Source organism: Carassius carassius, chromosome 40, assembly GCF_963082965.1.
Source record: "Carassius carassius chromosome 40, fCarCar2.1, whole genome shotgun sequence".
NCBI classification, from domain to species: Eukaryota; Metazoa; Chordata; class Actinopteri; order Cypriniformes; family Cyprinidae; genus Carassius; species Carassius carassius.
The window spans coordinates 27,355,069-27,370,215 of NC_081794.1; the positions used below are offsets into that span (position 1 = coordinate 27,355,069).

The 15,147-nt window shown below is 34.8% G+C and overlaps 1 protein-coding gene across 3 annotated transcripts in view; it reads left to right on the forward strand.

Annotated features, from left to right (window-relative positions):
- LOC132122487 (disintegrin and metalloproteinase domain-containing protein 12) overlaps positions 1 to 15,147 on the forward strand; it is a 92,507-nt gene that overhangs the window by 17,008 nt on the left and 60,352 nt on the right. For all 3 annotated transcript variants that reach the window (XR_009426388.1, XM_059532821.1, XM_059532822.1), the window contains exons 2-3: positions 4,706 to 4,809; positions 9,890 to 9,963. Coding sequence is in view for 2 of the 3 variants with exons in the window: in XM_059532821.1 (XP_059388804.1) it covers positions 4,706 to 4,809; positions 9,890 to 9,963 (178 nt within the window). In the remaining variant the exon portion in view is untranslated. The remainder of the gene's footprint in view (positions 1 to 4,705; positions 4,810 to 9,889; positions 9,964 to 15,147) is intronic.

Genomic DNA, 15,147 nt, shown 5'->3' on the forward strand with positions numbered 1-15,147 from the left:
TACATCAGCCGTTAGATATACAGCCTATTGGTGGTTTGGTGTAGGGGTTAAAGCTGAAGTCACACTGATGATAACATTATTATTTATTTATTTAATTTTTTTTTTTTTTTTTTTTTGAGCAATGTTGCTTGGGCACAGAATACAAACGGAAAGTGACTACTCACTCCTAAATGTTGAGCCTTATATACATATAGGCTACACACATACATTTTTAAACCTAAACCGTAATTTTTAATTTGATAAATTAATATAAAATATTGTATTAAATGTTTTAATGTATTGTTTAAATATTAAACATTTATTTAAAAAATATTATGTTTATGATTATTTTATTAATATATTACAAAAGACAGTTATTTGAACTTTTTGTTCTTTTTGAAAGTAATTCAAACCTCTATTTGGATAAATTAATTTAAAGTCAAATAAATAAATTTAAAACTTTCTGTTGTTCATTAAATAATCCTGAAATAGTATCACAGTTTCCATAAAAATATTAAGCGGCGCTGTTTTTAACATTAATGATATAAAAGTGCAGCACATATCAGCCTATTAGAATGATTTTTGAAGGATCATGTGACACTGAAGACTAGAGAAAATTCAGCTTTATATCAAAGGAAATAAATTCAAATTTTAAAATATATTCAAATAGAAAATATATTTTACATTTTAATTTTTACATCCCATTTTTTTGTGTTTTTTCAGTTTATTTAATTGAATGATTTCAGCCTTGGTGAGCATAAGAGATTTTCTTTTTTAATGATTATCAAAAATCTTTAAAAAATTAAGATTTTAACAGTGTTTATATATAGCCACCTAGTCCGTATTGTCCGTTTTGGGTCAAAATGTCAGTTGAAAAGATTAAATGTGAAAACCAAATTTGATTCATGTGTAGCGTGAAAACTGTCTGTGTGTGAGTCTGAGACTAAAACAATATTAGAGTGAAAATGAAGGACGGCAGTTGGCTGCTTGTTTGAGTGTTTCAGAGAGTCAGTAAATGTGCTGACCAAGAGATTTCACAATGTTATCTGTCCACAGTCTCTGTTTCTTTTCACAGTGTGATCAGTGAGAGGGAAGCCCTTGTATCAGACATAAAGCAGACATAAAGTTGAGCTGACTAATCTCCAGCCTTAGTCTGAGAAGAAGACCTGCGAAGGGAGACATGAGACATGAGGACAGAACAGAGGGAGTTTGATGTCTATGAGATAAGACAGGTTAAGAAATGTGAAATGCATCCAAAACCTAGTTGAACTACCTACATGAGCATTAAAATCTGCCTTCAGATCTGGCCAGTCTGGTGCATATAATTGGTGGTCACCTTTGGATATAGTTGTCATGTTGGATGTGTGCCTTAAAATGTTTATTTAGATTCAAATTAACAAATTTCTTCATTGGCAATAGTTGATTGCAACTGTAATCGCTTAATTTTACACTAGCATGCATTATGAACTAAATAAGAAGTCATGTATGTATTGCAATGAGGATGTCTCAGTTGTTTATAAAGCTTTAATGAAGACAAATCATGTGAGGCGGTGGCATGGAGAAGCTAGTGAACTCTTTTGTTTGGACTAGCGTGGTTTTCTGCACGTTCAGTGAGTTGTATTGTAAACTACATTCTTAACATCTCACCGTGACTGCATAATGAAGTGTTTTTAACGAAGTGCATGATTAACGAAATGAGCTGCTGGTGTCATTCTTGATAAATGCCTGATGTCTGTGTTGTGTTCATCAGTAAGTTCAGTGAGTGTATATGTGTTTATATTGTTGATGTCTCTGAGGTAAACTATATTGTCTGGGAGGAAACCATTTGCTTATGCTTGTACAAAATCCCAAAGGCCCTGGTCCAAAATACTGTAGTGAGCTGCTGTGCTGGAATGGCAAAATAAACATGTCAATTATAAATAAATATAAAATAAATGTTTTTTTTTTTTTTGAAAATATAAAATTATGTATTTACATATTTTATTTGTATATTTAAAAAAAAAAAAATAATTATTTGATGATTCCACTGGAGGTGAGCGTAGTGAACACAAGTGCAGTTTTTTTGAGCAGAGCATAATCCAAAATACAAACAAACGAAGACTTGACTTGGAACAGACTCGTTTTGAAACAGACTTGACTTGGAACAGACTTAGCATAAATAGAAACACAACTCACTGACAACAGGTTACAGAGTACAAAGCTGAACAAAGAACAAAGGCAACATGAGGGCTATATACAGTGTTGGGAAGGTTACTTTGGAAATGTAATAGGTTACAGATTACAAGTTACCCTGTTTAAAATGTAATAGTAGTGTAACTTTTTCAATTACTTTATTAAAGTAATGTAACTAATTACTTTTGAGTACTTTTTGATTACTTTTCTAAATTTGTGAAAATTAAATAATAATAAATAAAATCATATACATCAACTCAAATACAGTTATCTAATAAGCATGTGACGTATTCTGTCTAATAAACTCCTGAAACATTGGTGTTTTTGAAACTGCTGTCTCTTTGTATATGATGATAGTTTTCTCAAAATAAGTAAAATGCACATGAAGTGACACAGAGCAGTTTTAGAAATTATGTTTATGTGTCTCTTTATTTTGCCCTGTTATCCATCTCTCTCATGACTTTAATACTCAAGATTGAACAAAACTATACTGTACAATACAATACTCTACAATACTACAATATCTTTATAGAAAAATCCTAATACTGTACATGAGTCATGTTTTTCCCTTACAAAATTGACCATGCTTTTATTGGCCTATATAAAAGTACAATAACCTTGTTTTGTTTTTTGTTTTGCAAATGGATTTTTATTTATTTTTAAATAAATAAATTTGTAAAATAATTTTTGGTTACCACAGTTAAACAATAGTAACCATTTTCTCTGGATTATTAGTAAAATAACAAAACTTACATTTTCGTAAGGGTTGTGTTGTTGTCTGTCGTAGCTTCCACAAAAAATCTGATTATTTTTCAGCTAAATTACTACTGTAACATTACAACAGATAATAATGATGTCTTTTATATCGTATTTTGAGTGATGACTGATGAGCAACGTGCTGCTGCTTGATTAAATAAATAAATAAAAATACAAAGACAAAAAAAGCATCTTTACCCTGAACAGTAGTTCTGCTTCTCTGCTCCAGCTGTGCGCTTCCACAGTGCACTCTATTCTCTCTCTCTCTCGCATTGATTACTCTGAGTCTGATCCAAACCGTTTGGCAGAGGAGCAGAGAGCGCGCGAGTCACGAGATTTAATTATCAAATGGCAGATTCGCAAATGATCGCTTTATTACATTCGGCACGAATCGGCAGGCACTTATACAATGATGATATTAAAATAGCGGGCCAAATCGTCTGCCAGGCCACTGGGAATTGTCCCGGTTCTCCCGGTGTCCAGTCCGCGCCTGATTTCCACAGACACACAGAACGTGCAGGAGTCATATGTTGCATTTTCGTGGCTTAATATTCACAGACACTAGTCGATTTCATGTTTTGATTCAAGTGTACTGACCTACTTTTGATTTAGTCATCCAAAATGTTGCATATTCCGTCCGCGTTAGGCATTTTGTTTTTATGACTGGATTCTACGACTGTGTTTCCGCATCCCGGAAATTATTAGGGCGTAGCCTATGTCTCAGAATAGTCAGTGCAATTTGGGAAATAAATCAGTTAAATCTGTATGTGGATGTGTGTAAATATTCAAATGTAATCCCCTTTGTAATCGTTAAAAATTTCATAAGTAACTGTAATTTAATTACTCGTTTTTTCTTAGTAACTGTAACTAATTACAGTTACATTAATTTTGTAATTAAATTACGTAACGCCGTTACATGTAACTAGTTAATCCCCAACACTGGCTATATAAATATATCAAGCAATGAGGGTCACATGACAAGAACCAACCAATGAAAAAACAGACAGAGATGAACTGTACTAGCCTGCCAATGGCTGGCAAATAAAGAATGTTATAATTGTTTTAATATTAGTGAGCTGTGTGGCCATAGGAAATAAACCATGAAAATTATAAATAAAAAATGAAGTGTTTTCAGAAATAAAGCATGAATATTTTATTACTTAATAAGTAATTTTTTTAAATTATTATTTCTAATTTCCAAAAATGATATATTATTATAGTTCACAAAGCAGTTTTGCAGTAACTGGCCTATTTTAAAAAGACCTCTATTATGTGAGAGAAATACAAAGATCAGCGATGCATTTTCATTTGAGTGTAAAGTATGATGTCAGTTTACATGCAGATATTTTATTTTGCAGTTTATTTTAATTTTAATATAACACTTCTAACTATGCCTATTTTAATTTAAAGTTGTTTTGTGGTTTCTCTGAATTTTGCTGAGGCTGCCTTTTTGAGATATGCTGATATAAATGTGTGATATGCACATATGATCTTACTTATACTTATAGCATGTAGAGATAGATGAGGCCACAGGGAAGAGCTTCGTTAGGTCATTATAGAGGTCTCTTTTAAACCTGATGTTTAAAAGCATTGATTGGCAATGTTGTGTTCATTGCATCATCGCAGGATGCTACAAACGCTAAAGCCAAAGAGATTTATAATTAGTATGGATTGAACAAAGACTATCTGTGAGTGATTCTAAATAAGTAGTGCTCAGCAGTGTTAGTCTGTTATTAGGCAAAGTTTGGTGGTTCGCTTTATTGTGGAGATTTCCCATACTTGTTTCCTCATTTTTCAGCTGCCTATCCAAATCAACCTGACACCCTGGAGCGTTATGACATAATCGAACCACACCTACTCATTGGAGGACAGCAGAGACCGGTTAGTCTCATAAAGTCAATGGTAAGTCACTTTTAAAATCAACTTCCCATTTTTTTTTCACTCAGGAACACATTATGTCCATGTACACATTGCTGCACTTGTAACTTCAGATCTTAATCCTGCTCTGATCCTACACAGTTCAGTCATTTACAGGAGTAAAAACTGCATTCTACAGCTATACAATGTGTATGGAACCAAACTAAACAATTTAAACATGTCTTGTGGTGCAAGAAATCGAAGGGGTATGTTTTGACTAATTGGTGTTGCCAGATCTTGCTAGCAAAAACAAACAAATAAACAAATAAGAACAAGCCATTATTAAAATCCTAAAGACACATAACAAAATATGGCAACCTGCACCTTCCCACTTTTTTAACCCCTAATATATATTGTTTCTTGAGCTTAGTCCAAATATCAAACCCGGAGACTATAATAAGGCTCGTAAATTATTAGTTTACATGGCAAAGGCGTTTTTTTTTAAAGAAATTGTGACCTTGGACCACAGAAGCAGTCATAGGAAGCACGAGTATATTTGTAGCAATAGCCAACAATACAATTTATGGGTCAAAATTATTGATTTTTCTTTTATGCTGAAAAACTTTAGGATATTAAGTAAAGATCATGTTCCATGCAAATATTTTGTAAATTTCCTACCATAAATATATCAAATCTTACTTTTTGAGTAGTAATATGCAATGTTAAGTATGTACTTGGACATCTTTAAAGGTGACTTTCTCAATATTTTTTTTTGCACCATCAGATTCCAGATATTCAAATAGTTGTATCTCTGCCAAATATTGTCTTATCCTAACAAACCATACATCAATGGAAAGATTATTTATTCAGTTTATTTATTAATAAGTAGCCTTATGACTGGTTTTGTGGTCCAGGGTCACAATTGGGATACCTTTAAATGGTTGCCTTCGGTTATGGTTTGACATATTCATAAATTGTATTCCTGAAATGCTTGTATTGAAATATTTTATATTCTACCAATGATAAATCTGCTCTAGATGTTCAGATGTTCTAGATGTTTTGTGAAGGTGTTGAGGAAGCTTTGAGCTGTGTTTAACACATACTAAAGCCTGGTTCACACGGGACGATTTTAAAATTGTCGGCCGATTTTCCAAACCTGACAGACCCAACATACGGCGATAAAAAAATCACGGGTCTAACAGTTTTGGTCATACAGTGTGCGGTGTGCAGCCACACGGCAAAATCCACACATCACACATTAACCGATTTGACTCTCGAGCATTCCCAGGTCAGACAGGAAATCTCGCAAAATCCCTCGAGATCAAACGTGACTTCAGATTAAACAATCATGGCGGACGAAGAGGATGCAGTGGCCATAGTTTGTGCTTTGTTTGTAACCGAAAAAAAACATAAGAAAAAAAAGAAAAGGCGATGGTCAAAGAAGTGGAGTTTCTGGTGCGCCATGCCGCCGGCTGTTTTGATTTTGTTTCCCGGTACTTCCTCGCCGCCTCGTCACCTCGCTTTCTGATTGGCTACACGCCACAGTCCACAGGCTGCGTGATCGTTTGTCCTCGGGGGACACCACACACGAGAAGAAATCGGGCCAAATAAATCCAACATGTTGGATATCCTCGTTTTTAGATCGGAGCGGTCCCGACGTCCTTCCGAGCAGAGGAGAGCAGTCTTAACACACCACACACGACAGGAATATCTGATCAGATTATTTTACGATAATAGGAGCTTCCTTAAGATTGTCGGAAGGTGTCAATCGGGGGTAAAATCGGCCTAATTATCCTGCCGTGTGAACCAGGCTTAACTGTATGATTTTTACTGTAAATTTCTGCCATATGGAAATCAACTTGAGATAGTCACCACTGATAATGTAGAAACTGTATTTTTCTGTAAAGCTGCTTAGCAAAGATTTGCATTGTGAAAAGTTCTATACAAATAAACTTGAACTTGACTTGAACTGTTTATGATCATTACCATATAGTGGTTTTCAGTTTGCATGAAGGTGACTGTAAAATATGTGGTTTAGGTAAAAGAATTGCATATTTTGAGTTTTAATATTTGGGATATGTCATTAGGCTACAGATCTGGCAACCCTGGCTCTGCAAAGCTGACTTCCAAACAAACAAAACTGTAACTCACTCCCATACGGTTGTCACTTCTGAAACTTTACAGTGTACATGGCCTATGAAAGTAAAAGAGATGCATTTCCCATAAAAATAAATACACTTATTTCATGCTAAGTTTACTTACTTGTACTTTAAAGTCTATATATTATTCAAAGATCATACAGTCCTCATCAAAAGTGACATTAAAACACATTTTAGACTTAATATTAAGAAAAGTGCATTGTGCACAAGTAATATGCCAAGTACAGTTTAAGTCTCGAGTTAAGTCTCAAAGTTATCGGTCAGTAAATATGTTAATATATTTGAATAAATGTATTTACAAATTTTTTTTTTTTTATTATGGATGCCATTCCTATTTGACTTTAAAGTTAAAGATTCTGATTACATACTGGTTGAACAAGGAGTGAGTATGAACTGATATATTTTGGGAAGCGGTGAGCAGACCTGCCTGTAAGGGAATATTGTTCCCGGAGGGGATGTGCTGCTTTTGTCCTTAATGAAAAACATTTCTCAACCAATTTATGGAATGAATACGTGCAGAGCTTTTTTGAAACCCATTTTTTAAATGTATTTACTCCGAGTCTGTTGTTTTCTTACTGGAGTTTGAAAAAAGGTTTTACAGAGACATTTTACACGTGTACCGCCGTGAGCAACAATCTTAAAGAGAAAAGTGGGCCACCCAGGGATCTGTGTGGAGATTCAGCATTAAAATGTAAGACCATTGAACTGGTGTGAGCTTGTTAAATTGTGTGATTGTGACAAGGTCTTGTTAGATGTAGCTTGTCTAAAATGATGACTGTGAAATATCACTACTTGAAAAAAGCATTTGAACCATTACTTTAACCAAACCTGCATGTTGATAAAGTCATGCACGTCTTTAAATGAGTTAGTGTCTTAAAAATATAAATTTTCATGATGTCAGCCATGAATTTATATTTCTAGCTAATACGAGTTTATTTCTCTTGTGGAACACTAGAGATGAACAAAAAGTGCCCCTCAAAAGCCTGACGATCATATTTGAGACTCACATTTCAACAATAAAATTAATAATTAATTATGCATAATCAAGTAATGGGATGAGCTTTTTAGCAAAGTTTTTATCTTGTTAATAAATTTGAGGAGGATTTGCATATCATCTATGAGACAGTAGACTTCAGGGTTAAAATTACAAGCAAAAGCATCAGCATTGGGTTTTAAAAAAACATGCGGATAAATAATGATGACAGAACTGTCATTACTAGGTGAATTATTCCATTTACCATGGTCATTCCAGATTGCATAAGTTCTTATTTTACAACCCTTGTAGATTGTATTTATGGTTTTGTGCTTTTAATATATAGGACAGTCAAGGGAGGGAGTAACTATGGGAATATAGTGGGGGAGATGTATTGGCACATAATGCAGTCTGGACTCACATCATCAAAAACTGAGCACATGCTTTACCTGCCATGCCACGGCTCCTTAAATGTGTTTTTCAGATCATTGTTCTTCTTCATGACCCAGTTGGCACAGGCGCACTGCCTGACACAATGACATTCTCCTAAAGTTTCCTGGAGCAGCACAAGAACATCCCTGAATACTCCCAACACCACATGTCAAGCCCGGGATGAGGCTCTTCAGCTGGAATGCTGTGTTTTGTTTTTGTGGGACATTTATTATTGATACTGACACTTTAAACTTGTGTTTCGGCTCATTTTGTTCCAGTGCACCAATGGCTGTTTGGATCCTCCAGGTGGTCTTTGATAAAATTGAGATGGGAGTCAATGTTATTGTTGGAGACCAGTGATTATTCAGCAATGCAAGTCTATCTTGTTCCTTTTCAGTAAATTTATGAATTAGTGATGGAGACTGTGACCAAAAAGATTTGTTTATTGACTCTTTCACCAGTAGGGGGCAAATGAATACCTGAAAGCCAATGAAAGTCAATGCCAGTCACGTTTGAAGACACTTGTCAGCTTCACCAAGTTCTTTCGTACTTCTTGCTTTGAGGTTTTGCAGTGATTTAACATTGGAAGGTCTCTGAGGAACCCTTACAGAGGTGTTAAATTTGCTCCATTTGTTTGCTTTTCTATGGATTTATGGAGGTCAAAGTTGTTAGCGGGGGTTTTGTAACCAAGTTGCATCCAGAAGAGTGTCAACCCCCAAATGTCTTTTCATCAGAGATTTATAAATGCACTCCTATAAACCCACAAACTCTCAAAGTATCCCATGCGGTTTAATAGTTTTTCCAACAAATACAGAATGCTACATCCTTGCATTCAATAAAAAAATAGGCTACAAGTTGATGTACATTACAGAGATTTGAGATTTTTCCTTCGTTTTCCATCACTAAGATGAAGGTCACCCCATATTCTAGATCAAATTTGTGCTATACACTTAGCAAACTTTCTCTCATGATCCAACTCAATGTGTATGTGTCAGAGTCTTAGCTGTGCATTAGCATGCATATGCAATGACGCATGGCCCTCTTCATGTTAGACAGATGATTCATACTTATTTCTGCTGTATTTTGTCAACGCCTGGATGGTTTAAATCCATTTCCCTTAGAGCCTCGGAGTAAATCTGCTGAACTTTCAGACGTACAGAGTGTGAAAAGAATTAATGTCAAAGAGAATTGAAACATAAAACTAATCCTGACAGCTACAGACTTACGACACAATGGCGGATTCATTTTATCCCGTACAAAAGCCCACTCAAATCTGGAAATATGCTTTCTCTCACTCTCCATTGGTCTGAGGACTTGCATTGTCTTTAATGCAACGTTTAGAACTTCATCTTCCATGAATTTAACCACTAACAGAAGTTAAGCCAGCATGAAATGGTCAGTTTTACTTTCATAATATAGATTTAAATGCATATTTTAAAGTCATTTTAAACACTTTTCACCATCCATTAATGTGGAGAAAGTGATTTAAGATTGTGACTTCCTTGTTTCAGATGTTTTGATATATGTATAAAATGCATTTCTCTTTCGTCTTTGGTTGTAGGGTCATCCTGGATCACTGAAGGTGCTGATTGAAGTGGATGGAGAGCAACTGCTACTTGCTTTGCAAAAAAATGAGTAAGTCCTTCATTAATCTGTCACATTACCAAATGTGTACCATAGTACAATGATGGGAACAGAAGGTACTATCATGGTACTTTGATTATATTATGGCAGGGGTTTTCAATCTTTTAAATGCCACAGACCCCCAAATATAATCATCCTCTTATGAAGGACCCCATTATATAATTAAAACAATTATGTTATAAATATTTTATATATACTGTATAAATAGGCTATATTTATTTATTTTTTCTATTACATTATGTTTTCCAACCCCCTGTAGTACTGTACTGTTAGAATTAATTTATTTAGTGATTCACTTATTTAAAAGTTTTGCTTTATTAGTTATTAATTTTCACAGGCTTCTTAGCAATCCTGTGCAGATACCACAGTATATACATGGTCGCTTAAAGAATACCAAAGAATATATTTTGTACCCATACTTTCTTTCATTCTTATCTGAATTCATTCATAGGTATAAGTGCATGGTATCTGTGTTGGCAGTTCCTTTTGTATGACAGAAAATGGCATCACAATTTTATCATAGTTGCAACACTATACAATTAATATGTGATCACTTTAAAAACAGAATCTGAATCTTTCTGCCATTTTATTATTATTTTTATTACAGTTCTGGCTAACACTAAATTGCAACTTTATTGTACTCCCTTTTCTTTCTTTCTTTCTTTCTTTCTTTCTTTCTTTTTTTTGTGGTAGTTTTGGGGTTTTATCAAAGTTTTGACGATCGACCTAGAACATGCATGAATGTTGCAGCAATATATGCATGAGCATAAATGAAAGTAAACTTTTGCCATTTAAATATGACAAACTATGGGGCCACCGTTTGTTGAAACACTTATTTAGTGTATATTTAACAGGCTTGTCAGTTCTTGCATCATTGTGTTGCTCAGAATAACATACCAGAGAAGCTATTAGTTTAGTCCGTATTTTTAGTTTGGTCTTTGATTCCCACATAAGGCACTGTATATCTCCATCTGCCTTGTAAGAATCCATGTATTTTTGCTTTAAGTGTAAGACCAGTGTGAAGCGGTCAATCAGGTCGATGTAATGAAGCTCTTGTCAAACGAACCCTTGCCAGCTCTGTTTGTGAATGCAAATGAACATTCGGCTTGACAGCTTCATGCCAGAGGCGACAAAACACCACAAGAGTCTAATTACCAAATCTACCGATCCCCATGCTCTTCATTTGACATGCAGCATATCATCCAGAGAGCGAGACGGTGGGAGTGTAGGTGTAGTTAATAACGTAACTGAGGTCTGAGAACTCACCTCTGAATTTATTTAGGTTGACACTAATCTTCATGGTGAGAGTGATTGAAAACCCTTCTCTGTATGAGCATGTGCGAATGTGAACCAAAGCTTGAAGAGGAAAAAAGAAAGATTCAGAGACTGCGGCATATTTAAAGTTGCAGGGGGCGAAATTATATGGTGTCTGTATAATTATATGTGTATACAAGTGACCTTGAAGTTACACACTACATGCACAGTGCTGTTAAATACGGCCCAGATCTTGTTTTCATATATGAGACAGGACACAATAATTGGGTTTTCAGTTCTTGGCCACCGTGACTCCAAAGTATACATTGTACAAAATCTGAGTCCACTTTTTAGTCATTTGATGTAATCAGATATACTTGTTCAGACATTGTATCAATATCTGTCATGTTAAAGATGATTTCAGTAATGGTCATCATGGAAAAAGACTGCATTATTGGATAAGAAGTGCCAGAAAAAAAAGACCAGAAAAGAAAGTGCCAGAAAAAAAACTGTAATGTTATGAAATAATATTGTTACAATTTAAAATAACTGTTTTCTATGTGAATACATTGTGAAATGTAATTTATTCTTGTGATCAAAGCTGATTTTCTGCTCAAGAAACATATATATATATATATATATATATATATATATATTTTTTTTTTTTTTATCAATGTTGCGTAGCTCCATATTTTTGTGGAAATTGTGATGCATTTTATTTTTCAGCATTATTTCATGAATAGAAAGTTCAACAACATTTATTTGAAATAGAAATCTTTTGTAACATTATAAATGTCTTTATTGTCATATTCATAAGCATATTCATTTCTTTAAAAACGTTTTGAACAGTATTATATACAAATATGATTTATAGACAGAAAACCAGTATTGCCATAAAGCCTGTTTTCCACAAAACATCAGTGTTATTGTGATGTTTGGCTGAAGTTGTGGTGGTCAGACAGTGTTGTGTGGATATTAAATCCAGCATTTGTTATACTGTATAAGGAAGAGAGCGAGGGAGAGAGATCTCGTGTGAGTCTCCTGCTCCACTGAAGCTGATGAATTCCAGTTGTTGAAACTGGATGAAGCAAAGCGGAGCAGAAAAAACATTCGTCAAATGAAATTATCAAAATTGAAAGCTCAGATTTGTTTTTCATACTCTCGTATTTCAGCACAAGAAGTTCAAAACGTTGTGGGTGGTGCTCAGCACACTGATTTACAGGGTCAAAGATTTCAGTTCTTTCTTAAGCAGCAGTGAGGCACATATGATGACCGCCGGTTTATGTTTCTTATTTTCCTTCTCTTTTAGTCTAGGAATGCTTGATCGCAGTTTAGTCACTGTAAGACTATGACCTAGACAAAGCAGTAGATGTTCACTAAAACAGATTATGCATGTTTTCTGTAGGAGAGTCCTGTATTAAGTTAGAAACAGTCTCAATAGTATATTATATTTAAGGTTCACCCAAAAAATTATATTCTGTTATTTAGTCACCCTTAAGTTGTTCCAAATCTGTATGAGATTCTTCTGCTGAACACATAAGAAGATATTTTAAAGAGCTGCTGGTAGCCATTGACTTCCATATTAATAATACTGTTGAAGTCAATGGCTGCCGCAACTGTTTGCTTACCAACATTCTTCCATTGATTTTGAATCTATAGTATTTTCGCCATTTTTTTCAACTCTTCAACTCTTCTCTTATGTTCAACTGAATAATGAAACTCAATAAAAGTAAATGATGACAACATTTTCTTTTTTGGGTGAACTATGCCTTTTAATGGAAGACAGTAACAAGACATATAAATCTGTATTATAGTGTTAGAAATCTCTCTATGAGCTCCTCAAACTCAGTTCGTCTTGATAAGAACATGAATTGAATTAAATCTTCTCGATTTTATTCAAAGCCCCTAATTAAGTTGTATGAGTACATTTAATTTCTGTGAATAACCTGACCTGGAATTGGACTTAAAATTGGATCTTTTTTATTCTTCAAAGAACAGAACGAAGTACATTATTCATCTGCCTAGTCAAATACAAAAGTATAATTTTGCGAACAGTGGGGTGGCATTGCTCGTGTAGTTTCTGAGATTGTAGGGAGAATTGAATTGTAGGGTGTGTTATGGTGTTGCACTTACTAGGGCACAATGGTATGTTAAGTATGTTAGTGTACAGGTTTAGTGCAATTATTATTCTGCATACTCAAGTCACAATCTTAATTGGACCTGTAGTATTTAATTTAAGCGAAACAAAAGCCTCCGGAAGTGTTTTCTGGACCTTTCCCATGCTAACGTGATGGGCGTGCATGTGAGATAAAGACACAGGAGTGGGAAAGGAGACAATCTCACTGCAGAGCCTCTCATGAGCGCTGGAGACGTGTTATTATCAGAGACACGACCTCTCCGCGTGTCAGACAGCAGAACAAGAGCAACACAGCACCTTCTCGCATTATCATGAAGCGATAAACCCGAGCGGGTGATGAATACACACTCCAGCAAAGTGTTTCAGATGAAACACAGAGGCTGATTCAGAGGAACATTAGAAGGGGAGATAAGATTTGCATGCAACTTAATCCTATAGTCTAAGCAAACCACTTCTCAAATTGTGTGAAAGTTTGTGTGTTTACTAATGAGTAAATACTCACTGTTACTTTAATCCAGCAATGGCATTTCTATTATAATCACACAAACACGTTCATCTGCACAGACTGAAAAATGCTTATAGCAGCGCATCCACAGAGACACACAGATTCATCTGGAAAAGAGTTTCAGCATAACTGGAGCTGTAATGTGATGAGCATAGAGGAGAAGAGGCCCTGATTCATGATCCAAAAAATATCTGTGTCAAATAACAGTCAACTGAGAGCGTATCACAAAAGAGACCTGAGTCAACTTTTAATTTAGTGCAGTGTCAACTCAAGGAGAACTGAATTATTTTGCGATAAATTCAGTTTAGAGTCAACTAAAAAAGTGCAAGTTTGGTTACTTTAATCAAAACTTATTGCTCATGAATGTTTCGATGGGACTTCAACCTTGATATCTGAGCTCAGCTTCATGCGATGCTGAATGTTTATCATGTCGCAATTGAAACTGCAATCTGATTTTCTGACCAACTCGTGCACAGATGAAAGCATTAGGCACTCGAAGAATAATAATGAGAAATTTCTGAAGAAATGAGCACAGAGCTGGAAAGACGAGAGAGCAGCAGCACAATGAGGTTCGAGTCATGAAAGAGAACGAGAGATGAGCCACAGAGTGTGTTTGAGAGTGTGACATCCATACAAAAGACAAGAAAATGATGCCTAAGAGAATGAAGACTGAGACAAACACACCACTCCTCCTCGATCTGCATCTGGAGGGTTTATGTGATGTTTTCTGGGTTTCCACTCTAATTAATTTGTAATGTCGAGGAGCCGGTTCCCTGTGATAATGACCGCTGTAAGCCAGCAGTTATGAGACTCAGCACTTCTTCAGGTCTTGTTTTTCTGCACTAATGAAGAGCTGGAATCAGGGAGCTGCATCATTTGCTAACAATGGTACATGCACAAAAGACTGTATTACCATAATCACTTGCCTGTAATAAAGTAACACTTTTGGATGTTCAAAAATGTGAAAAAAGATGAATTATTATAATAATAAATTATTATTAATACATAAATATAATGTAAATATTATCAAATATTAATTCATGTAATAATAATCATGCACATAATATATAATCTCACACACACAATTTTTAGGCTATTGACAAAAAATACATAATATGTATATATATGCATGTGTATATGTTATGTTATGCATATTTTATTCTAGGCCTAGACTTTTATATTTGATTTAAAAGGAACAGCTGTAGTTGTTCAAAACTGAGTTAATTGATGTGGTGTGTGTGTCTTTAGTTGCATTTTCTTCTTTTATTTAGTACTAAAT